Source organism: Argopecten irradians, chromosome 13 (genome assembly GCF_041381155.1).
Source record: "Argopecten irradians isolate NY chromosome 13, Ai_NY, whole genome shotgun sequence".
Lineage (NCBI taxonomy): Eukaryota > Metazoa > Mollusca > Bivalvia > Pectinida > Pectinidae > Argopecten > Argopecten irradians.
The window spans coordinates 37787868-37801198 of record NC_091146.1 but is presented as its reverse complement, the minus strand read 5'-3'; the positions used below and the strand labels follow the sequence as shown (position 1 = coordinate 37801198).

The window sequence follows — 13331 nt, the reverse complement described above, 5'->3', positions numbered from 1 at the left end:
CTTATACTACAATATACTTATACTACAATATACTTATACTACAATATACTTATACTACAATATAACTTATACTACAATATACTTATACTACAATATACTTATACTACAATATACTTATACTACAATATACTTATACTACAACACTATACAATATACTATACTACAACATACTTATACTACAATATACTTTTATACTACAATATACTTATACTACAATATACTTATACTACAATATACCTTATACTACAATATACTATACTACAATATACTTATACTACAATATACTTATATACTACAATATACTTATACTACAATATACTTATACTACAATATACATATACTACAATATACTTATACTACAATATACTTTATACTACATATACTTATACTACAACATACTTATACTACAATATACTTATACTACACTATACTTATACTATACAACATACTTATACTACAATATATTTATACTACACATACTTATACTACAATATACTTATACTACAATATACTTATACTACAATATACTTATACTACAATATAACAATATACTTACTACAATATACTTATACTACAATATACTTATACTACACATATACTTATACTACAATATACTTATATGACATAACATATTATACTACAACATACTTATACTACAATATACTTTATACTACAATATACTTATATACTACAAACATACTTATATACATTACTACAATATGCTTATATACTACAATATACTATATACATATACTACAATATAACTTAATACTACAATTCATTACTACAATATACTTATACTACAATATACATATACTATACTACAATATACTGTATACTACAATATACTTATACTACAATATACTTATACTACTTATACTACTCACAATATACTTATACTACAATATACTTATATACTTAAACATACTATATACTATACTACAATATACTTATACTATACGATATACTACAACATACTTATACTACAATATACATATACAATATACTTATACTACAACATACGTATACACAATATACTTATACTACAATATAACTTATATTACTTATACTACAATATACTTATACTACAATATACATACTATATACTTACTATACTACAACATACTTATACTACAACAAAATTATCTAAGCAATACTTATAGCTACAACATACTTATACTAACAACATACTTATACTAACAACATACTTATACTACAATATCCTTAAACAAAAAACTTATATACTATATACTAACAATATACTTATACTACAATATATTTATACTACAGACATATTAATACAATACATTTATACTACAATAAACTTATACTACAATATACTTATAACTTATACTACAATATACTTATACTACAATATACTCTTATACCTACAATATACTGTATACACAATATACATATAACTATCACAATATACAACACTACAACTTACATCTACTACAATATACTTATACTACAACAACACTATACTTACAATATACTTATAAATGTACATTATACTACAATTATACTTATATACCTACAACAATACTTTATACTACAATATAACTTATACTACAATATACTTATACTACTACATACTTTATATCTACAATATACTTATAGCTACTATACTACTACAATATACTTAGTTATACTACAACATAACTTATACTAAGCTATACAATTATAACTTACAAACTACGTCAAACTACAATATGACTTAATAATCCATATACTACAATAAATCTTATATATACTTATACTACAACTATACTTATACAAACAACCATAGCCTATACTAACAATATACTTATACTACAATATACTTTTATACTATACTACAACAAACTTATAACTACTATAGTATACTTAATGACTACTACATTTACCATACTACACTACACACTATACTTACCCTTAGCAATATACTATATACCACAATATAACTATATACTACCAATATACTTATACTACAATATAGCTTATACTTACATACTTTAAATATACTAAGATCCAATATACTTAAATATATCTTCTACAACAATATACTATACTACATAGCATACTTATACTACTTACATATTACATATACTACAATATACTTATACTATAATAGTATACCTATACTATACTACCTGACTGGTGGTATATACTTATATACCTATACTATATATACTCTTAAATACAATATACTTAAGAACTACAATATACTTATACTACAATATATTTATAATAACTTCTACTAAATATACTTATAATCTACTACCACATACTTATACTAACGAATATACTTATACTACAACATACTTACTACTATACTACATAATACTATACTACACTATAACTAATACTATAACTTAAAGTATAACTTATACGACAATATACTTATACTACCACTATACTACTATTATACTTATACTACAATATACTCATATACGACAAATATAAACTTAATACTACAACATATATATCTTAAATATACTCTATACCTACATTATACCTATACTATAACTAATACTATAAATATATATAATACTTAAATATACTTATACTACAATTATACATCATACTACAACATACTTATACTACAACTATACTTACTACTATTAAATATACTTTATACTATACAATATACTTATATACTTATACTACAAAATACTTATACAATATACTTATACTACAATACTTATACTTATACTACAATATACTTATACAATTATACTATAATATACATATACTACTTATCTACAATATACTTATATACTTTATACTACAATATACTTATACTATACATACAATACTTATACTTACAACATACTATACTACGAATATACTTATACACAATATACTTATACTACTTATATACTATACAACTACATACATATACTACAATATACTTATACTACAACCTACTTATACACAAATATACATATACTACATATATACTTATACTACATAATACTTATACATACTTACGTACTACAATATACATATACTACAATATAACTTATACTACAACATACTATACTAACATACTATTACTTATACTTATACGACTATACTACATACAATTACTTATACTACATAAAATACTATATTATACATATACTACAATATAACTATTATTACATATACTACAATATACTTATATACATACAATTATACTTATACTACAATATACTTTATACCTACAATATCCTATACTACACATATACTTATATACAATATACTTATACTACATCCTACTTATACTTTATTGATATACCTTATACTACATCACTACTAAACTACTATTCTACAATATACTTATACTACAATATACTTATACTATACTACTATATAACTATATACTACCCTATACTTATATACAATATACTAACACTATACTTATACTACAATTATACTTATACTACAACATACTTATACTACAACATACTTATACTACAATATACTTATACTATACTACAATATACTTATACTACAATATACTTATACTATAATATACTTATACTATAATTATACTTATACTACAATATACTATTATACTACAACATACATACTATATACAATATACTTATACTACACTATATACTTATACTACAAATACTTATACTACAATATACTTATACATACTATATACTCTACTACAAATACTTATACTACAATTTACTTATACTACAACAATACTTATACTACAACATACTCTATACTACAATTTATACTTATACTACATAACAATATACTTTATACAATATACATACTATATACTTATACTACAACATACTTTATACTACAACATACTTATACTATACTAAACTATACTTATATACTACAATATACTTTTATACTACAATTACTTAGATACTTATACTACAATATACTTATACTACAATATATTTATACTACAATATACTTATATACCAATATACACATATACTACAATATACTTATACTACAATATACTATTACTACAACATACTTATACTACAATATACTTATACTACAATAATATACTTATACTACAATCTAACTTATACTACATATACTTACTACAATATATATATACTACAATATACTTATACTACAATATACTTATACTACAATATTCTTATACTACAATATACTTATACTACAATATACTTATACTACAATTATACTTATACTACAATATACTTATACTACAATATATTATATACATATACTACAATATACTTATACTACAATATATACTTATACTACAACATACTTATACTACAATATACTTATACTACAATATACTTATACTACAATATACTTATACTACAATATACTTATACTACAATATACTTATACTACAATATACTTATACTACTAATATACTTATACTACAATATACTTATACTACAAAATATTTATACTACATATATACTTATACTACAACATACTACTTATACTACAATATACTTATACTACAACATACTTATACTACAACTAACTTATACTTATATACTTATACTACAATATACTTATACTACAACATACTTATACTACAACATACTTATACTACAATATACTTATACTACAATATATTACTACTACAATATACTATACTACAATATACTTATACTACAATATACTTATACTACAATATACTTATACTACAATATACTTATATACTACAACATACTTATACTACAACATACTTATTACAATATACTTATACTACAATATACTTATACTACAATATACTTATACTACAATATACTTATACTACAAATATACTTATACTACAATATACTTATACTACAATTATACTTATACTACAACAATACTTATACTACAATATATTATACTACAAACTATACTTATACTACAATATACTTATACTACAATATACTTATACTACAACATACTTATACTACAATATACTTATACTACAATATTACTTATACTACAATATACTTATACTACAATATATTTATACTACAATATACTTATACTACAATATACTTATACTACAATATATTTTATACTACATATACTTATACTTTAATACTACAATATACTTATACTACAATATACTTATACTACAACTACAATACTTATACTACAATATACTTACTACACAATACTTATACTACAATATACTTATACTACAATATACTTATACTACAAACATACTTATACTACAATATACTTATATACTTATACTACAAATATACTTATACTACAATATACTTATACTACAATATATACTACAATATACTTATACTACAATATACTTATACTACAATATACATTTATACTATATACTTATACTACAATATACTTATACTACAATATACTTATACTACAATATACTTATACTACAATATACTTACTACTACAATATAACTTAATATACTTATACTACTACAATATACTTATACTACAATATACTTATATACTACAATATACTTATACTACAATATACTTATACTACAATATACTTATACTACAATATACTTATACTACAATATTTACTTATACTACAATATACTTATACTACAATATACTTATATACTACTTATACTACAATATACTTATACTACAATATACTTATACTACAACATACTTATACTACAATATACTTATACTACAATATACTTATACTACAATATATTTATACTACAATATACTTATACTACAACATACTTATACTACAACATACTTATACTACAACATACTTATACTACAACATACTTATACTACAATATACTTATACTACAATATACTTATACTACAATATACTTATACTACAACATACTTATACTACAATATACTTATACTACAATATACTTATATACTTATACTACAATATACTTATACTACAATATACTTATATTACAATATACTTATATATACTTATACTACAATATGCTTACACTACAATATACTTATATATAGCATAGGTAAACAAATACAAAGAAGTAATTCTAACAGTGTTCTAACATTCTAATTACTTGTTTCCCCTATATTTACTACTTTAAGTAATTCGTATCCTACAGACATATGTCTATAGGGACCCAGTGTTATATGGAAAATAACTGTTGATATTACTCCATTAACCCATAGCTAAACAGTAGTTATACTATATTATGTAATATCATTAAGTCGTCATTTTAACACGTATCTGTACAATACTATTATTTATACCACTTCTGCTGTGTTACAGTTTAGACTCTACACTTGCATCCCTAATGGAATCTACACGGCCGCCGGCAGACGGTAAAGCCACTATCAATGGCCATTAAATAAAGGTTTCAACTATGGTTGTCTATTCAGTTAATTCCAATAAAGATTGTGACAACATTTGTAATCTACTATTGGGATATCAATTTAAGATTCCATATTTGACAATAATTTCAAAATTATGTAATAGAATTATTTTTATTGTTAATATTTCATCCTTTTAAGTCACAGTATCTAGTTAGGAATTAATTTTTCATATATTTATTATCAAGTTGATTTTTCTAAGTAGTATTTTCCAATAATATTTCATGACTGCATTTAATTCATTTAACAGTACGTACATGACTACATTATTTTACAATACGTACACAACTACGATATTTTACAATACATACACGACTTCATTATTTTACAGTACGTACATGACTACATTATTTTACAATACGTACACGACTACATTATTTTACACTACGTACATGACTTCATTATTTTACAATACGTACATGACTACATTATTTTACAATACGTACACGACTACATTATTTTACAGTACGTACATGACTACATTATTTTACAATACGTACACGACTACATTATTTTACACAACGTACATGACTACATTAGTTTACAGTACGTACATGACTACATTATTTTACAGTACGTACATGACTACATTATTTCACAATACGTACATGACTACATTATTTTACAGTATGTACATCAGCGTATTTTACAGTATGTGTGTGAAGTAGTTTATTTCATCTATAGATTTACCGATACATTGTCTTGTTTCAGTATAAATGTTTATTATTTCGTTTGTTAAATTGTACGATTATTCTTTTCATTACTGTACCGACCGTTAAACTCTGGGATCGTTTATCGTATACCACCATTCCATCACTATAAATCACGTGATCATGTATATTGCTGTTTTTGTTTGCATATAAATCGAATTGATATATATATATCTATATATATATATTGATCATTGCTATGTGTTGTAATGTTCCGTATCCAGTACGCTTTGTGCCCACTGAATATAAAAGTTAGTTTTCTATGGTGTACGTGTTATTGACTTTTAACTTACATTGTATGGTAGTCCCAAGATATCACTTTTCTGACATTATCTGTGTTGTATTTAGTTTTCACTATCTCGGTCGAATATCATTTAACCGTTTTATTCTACCAATAGGATTGTTCATGGTTATAGAATGATGTCCTCTAGGCCAGTATGATTGTTCATGGTTATAGAGTGATGTCCTCTAGGCCAGTATGATTGTTCATGGTTATAGAGTGATGTCCTCTAGGCCAATAGGATTGTTCATGGTTATAGAGTGATGTCCTCTAGGCCAGTATGATTGTTCATGGTTATAGAGTGATGTCCTCTAGGCCAGTATGATTGTTCATGGTTATAGAGTGATGTCCTCTAGGCCAATATGATTGTTCATGGTTATAGAGTGATGTCCTCTAGGCCAATATGATTGTTCATGGTTATAGAGTGATGTCCTCTAGGCCAGTATGATTGTTCATGGTTATAGAGTGATGTCCTCTAGGCCAGTAGGATTGTTCATGGTTATAGAGTGATGTCCTCTAGGCCAGTAGGATTGTTCATGGTTATAGAGTGATGTCCTCTAGGCCAATATGATTGTTCATGGTTATAGAGTGATGTCCTCTAGGCCAGTAGGATTGTTCATGGTTATAGAGTGATGTCCTCTAGGCCAATAGGATTGTTCATGGTTATAGAGTGATGTCCTCTTGGCCAGTAGGATTGTTCATGGTTATAGAGTGATGTCCTCTAGGCCAGTATGATTGTTCATGGTTATAGAGTGATGTCCTCTTGGCCAGTAGGATTGTTCATGGTTATAGAGTGATGTCCTCTTGGCCAGTAGGATTGTTCATGGTTATAGAGTGATGTCCTCTAGGCCAGTAGGATTGTTCATGGTTATAGAGTGATGTCCTCTAGGCCAGTAGGATTGTTCATGGTTATAGAGTGATGTCCTCTAGGCCAGTATGATTGTTCATGGTTATAGAGTGATGTCCTCTAGGCCAGTAGGATTGTTCATGGTTATAGAGTGATGTCCTCTAGGCCAATAGGATTGTTCATGGTTATAGAGTGATGTCCTCTAGGCCAGTATGATTGTTCATGGTTATAGAGTGATGTCCTCTAGGCCAATAGGATTGTTCATGGTTATAGAGTGATGTCCTCTAGGCCAGTAGGATTGTTCATGGTTATAGAGTGATGTCCTCTAGGCCAATAGGATTGTTCATGGTTATAGAGTGATGTCCTCTAGGCCAGTATGATTGTTCATGGTTATAGAGTGATGTCCTCTAGGCCAGTAGGATTGTTCATGGTTATAGAGTGATGTCCTCTAGGCCAGTAGGATTGTTCATGGTTATAGAGTGATGTCCTCTAGGCCAGTAGGATTGTTCATGGTTATAGAGTGATGTCCTCTAGGCCAATAGGATTGTTCATGGTTATAGAGTGATGTCCTCTAGGCCAATAGGATTGTTCATGGTTATAGAGTGATGTCCTCTAGGCCAGTAGGATTGTTCATGGTTATAGAGTGATGTCCTCTAGGCCAATAGGATTGTTCATGGTTATAGAGTGATGTCCTCTAGGCCAATAGGATTGTTCATGGTTATAGAGTGATGTCCTCTAGGCCAATAGGATTGTTCATGGTTATAGAGTGATGTCCTCTTGGCCAATAGGATTGTTCATGGTTATAGAGTGATGTCCTCTTGGCCAATAGGATTGTTCATGGTTATAGAGTGATGTCCTCTAGGCCAATAGGATTGTTCATGGTTATAGAGTGATGTCCTCTAGGCCAGTAGGATTGTTCATGGTTATAGAGTGATGTCCTCTGGCCATAGGTTCATGGTTATAGAGTGATGTCCTCTAGGCCATAGGATTGTTCATGGTTATAGAGTGATGTCCTCTAGGCCAATGTAGGATTGTTCATGGTTATAGAGTGATGTCCTCTAGGCCAATAGGATTGTTCATGGTTATAGAGTGATGTCCTCTAGGCCAGTATGATTGTTCATGGTTATAGAGTGATGTCCTCTAGGCCAGTAGGATTGTTCATGGTTATAGAGTGATGTCCTCTAGGCCAGTATGATTGTTCATGGTTATAGAGTGATGTCCTCTAGGCCAGTATGATTGTTCATGGTTATAGAGTGATGTCCTCTAGGCCAATATGATTGTTCATGGTTATAGAGTGATGTCCTCTAGGCCAATAGGATTGTTCATGGTTATAGAGTGATGTCCTCTAGGCCAGTAGGATTGTTCATGGTTATAGAGTGATGTCCTCTAGGCCAGTATGATTGTTCATGGTTATAGAGTGATGTCCTCTAGGCCAGTATGATTGTTCATGGTTATAGAGTGATGTCCTCTAGGCCAGTAGGATTGTTCATGGTTATAGAGTGATGTCCTCTAGGCCAGTAGGATTGTTCATGGTTATAGAGTGATGTCCTCTAGGCCAATAGGATTGTTCATGGTTATAGAGTGATGTCCTCTAGGCCAGTAGGATTGTTCATGGTTATAGAGTGATGTCCTCTAGGCCAATAGGATTGTTCATGGTTATAGAGTGATGTCCTCTAGGCCAGTAGGATTGTTCATGGTTATAGAGTGATGTCCTCTAGGCCAATATGATTGTTCATGGTTATAGAGTGATGTCCTCTTGGCCAATAGGATTGTTCATGGTTATAGAGTGATGTCCTCTAGGCCAATAGGATTGTTCATGGTTATAGAGTGATGTCCTCTAGGCCAATAGGATTGTTCATGGTTATAGAGTGATGTCCTCTAGGCCAGTAGGATTGTTCATGGTTATAGAGTGATGTCCTCTAGGCCAGTATGATTGTTCATGGTTATAGAGTGATGTCCTCTAGGCCAATAGGATTGTTCATGGTTATAGAGTGATGTCCTCTAGGCCAATAGGATTGTTCATGGTTATAGAGTGATGTCCTCTAGGCCAATAGGATTGTTCATGGTTATAGAGTGATGTCCTCTAGGCCAATAGGATTGTTCATGGTTATAGAGTGATGTCCTTTAGGCCAGCAGTAGGATTGTTCATGGTTATAGAGTGATGTCCTCTAGGCCAGTAGGATTGTTCATGGTTATAGAGTGATGTCCTCTAGGCCAATAGGATTGTTCATGGTTATAGAGTGATGTCCTCTAGGCCAGTATGATTGTTCATGGTTATAGAGTGATGTCCTCTAGGCCAGTAGGATTGTTCATGGTTATAGAGTGATGTCCTCTAGGCCAATAGGATTGTTCATGGTTATAGAGTGATGTCCTCTAGGCCAATATGATTGTTCATGGTTATAGAGTGATGTCCTCTAGGCCAGTATGATTGTTCATGGTTATAGAGTGATGTCCTCTAGGCCAGTATGATTGTTCATGGTTATAGAGTGATGTCCTCTAGGCCAGTATGATTGTTCATGGTTATAGAGTGATGTCCTTTAGGCCAATAGGATTGTTCATGGTTATAGAGTGATGTCCTCTAGGCCAATAGGATTGTTCATGGTTATAGAGTGATGTCCTCTAGGCCAATATGATTGTTCATGGTTATAGAGTGATGTCCTCTAGGCCTGTATGATTGTTCATGGTTATAGAGTGATGTCCTCTAGGCCAATAGGATTGTTCATGGTTATAGAGTGATGTCCTCTAGGCCAATATGGATTGTTCATGGTTATAGAGTGATGTCCTCTAGGCCAATAGGATTGTTCATGGTTATAGAGTGATGTCCTCTAGGATGTATAGGATTGTTCATGGTTATAGAGTGATGTCCTCTAGGCCAATATGATTGTTCATGGTTATAGAGTGATGTCCTCTAGGCCAGTAGGATTGTTCATGGTTATAGAGTGATGTCCTCTAGGCCAGTAGGATTGTTCATGGTTATAGAGTGATGTCCTCTAGGCCAATAGGATTGTTCATGGTTATAGAGTGATGTCCTCTAGGCCAATAGGATTGTTCATGGTTATAGAGTGATGTCCTCTAGGCCAATAGGATTGTTCATGGTTATAGAGTGATGTCCTCTAGGCCAGTAGGATTGTTCATGGTTATAGAGTGATGTCCTTTAGGCCAATATGATTGTTCATGGTTATAGAGTGATGTCCTCTTGGCCAGTAGGATTGTTCATGGTTATAGAGTGATGTCCTCTAGGCCAGTAGGATTGTTCATGGTTATAGAGTGATGTCCTCTAGGCCAATAGGATTGTTCATGGTTATAGAGTGATGTCCTCTAGGCCAGTAGGATTGTTCATGGTTATAGAGTGATGTCCTCTAGGCCAATAGGATTGTTCATGGTTATAGAGTGATGTCCTCTAGGCCAATAGGATTGTTCATGGTTATAGAGTGATGTCCTCTAGGCCAGTAGGATTGTTCATGGTTATAGAGTGATGTCCTCTAGGCCAATAGGATTGTTCATGGTTATAGAGTGATGTCCTCTTGGCCAGTAGGATTGTTCATGGTTATAGAGTGATGTCCTCTAGGCCAATAGGATTGTTCATGGTTATAGAGTGATGTCCTCTAGGCCAATAGGATTGTTCATGGTTATAGAGTGATGTCCTCTAGGCCAATAGGATTGTTCATGGTTATAGAGTGATGTCCTCTAGGCCAATAGGATTGTTCATGGTTATAGAGTGATGTCCTCTAGGCCAATAGGATTGTTCATGGTTATAGAGTGATGTCCTCTAGGCCAGTAGGATTGTTCATGGTTATAGAGTGATGTCCTCTAGGCCAGTATGATTGTTCATGGTTATAGAGTGATGTCCTCTAGGCCAGTAATAGGATTGTTCATGGTTATAGAGTGATGTCCTCTAGGCCAATAGGATTGTTCATGGTTATAGAGTGATGTCCTCTAGGCCAATAGGATTGTTCATGGTTATAGAGTGATGTCCTCTAGGCCAATAGGATTGTTCATGGTTATAGAGTGATGTCCTCTAGGCCAGTATGATTGTTCATGGTTATAGAGTGATGTCCTCTAGGCCAGTAGGATTGTTCATGGTTATAGAGTGATGTCCTCTAGGCCAGTAGGATTGTTCATGGTTATAGAGTGATGTCCTCTAGGCCAATAGGATTGTTCATGGTTATAGAGTGATGTCCTCTAGGCCAATAGGATTGTTCATGGTTATAGAGTGATGTCCCTCTAGGCCAATAGGATTGTTCATGGTTATAGAGTGATGTCCTCTAGGCCAATAGGATTGTTCATGGTTATAGAGTGATGTCCTCTAGGCCAATAGGATTGTTCATGGTTATAGAGTGATGTCCTCTAGGCCAATAGGATTGTTCATGGTTATAGAGTGATGTCCTCTAGGCCAATAGGATTGTTCATGGTTATAGAGTGATGTCCTCTAGGCCAGTATGATTGTTCATGGTTATAGAGTGATGTCCTCTAGGCCAGTAGGATTGTTCATGGTTATAGAGTGATGTCCTCTAGGCCAATAGGATTGTTCATGGTTATAGAGTGATGTCCTCTAGGCCAATAGGATTGTTCATGGTTATAGAGTGATGTCCTCTAGGCCATAGGATTGTTCATGGTTATAGAGTGATGTCCTCTAGGCCAGTAGGATTGTTCATGGTTATAGAGTGATGTCCTCTAGGCCAATAGGATTGTTCATGGTTATAGAGTGATGTCCTCTTGGCCAATAGGATTGTTCATGGTTATAGAGTGATGTCCTTTAGGCCAGTAGATTGTTCATGGTTATAGAGTGATGTCCTCTAGGCCAATAGGATTGTTCATGGTTATAGAGTGATGTCCTCTAGGCCAATAGGATTGTTCATGGTTATAGAGTGATGTCCTCTAGGCCAATAGGATTGTTCATGGTTATAGAGTGATGTCCTTTAGGCCAGTAGGATTGTTCATGGTTATAGAGTGATGTCCTCTAGGCCAGTAGGATTGTTCATGGTTATAGAGTGATGTCCTCTAGGCCAGTAGGATTGTTCATGGTTATAGAGTGATGTCCTCTAGGCCAGTAGGATTGTTCATGGTTATAGAGTGATGTCCTCTAGGCCAGTAGGATTGTTCATGGTTATAGAGTGATGTCCTCTAGGCCAATAGGATTGTTCATGGTTATAGAGTGATGTCCTCTAGGCCAGTATGATTGTTCATGGTTATAGAGTGA

The 13331-nt window shown here is 30.9% G+C and overlaps 1 protein-coding gene across 1 annotated transcript in view; it reads left to right on the top strand.

Moving 5' to 3' along the window:
- The window catches only part of LOC138306294 (protein PIF-like), a 44193-nt gene extending 37010 nt beyond the window's left edge, over window positions 1-7183 (top strand). The window contains exon 13 of the mRNA XM_069246714.1: window positions 6194-7183. Coding sequence (XP_069102815.1) covers window positions 6194-6250 — 57 coding nt within the window. The 3' untranslated portion in view covers window positions 6251-7183. The remainder of the gene's footprint in view (window positions 1-6193) is intronic.
- Window positions 7184-13331: the final 6148 nt, after the last annotated feature.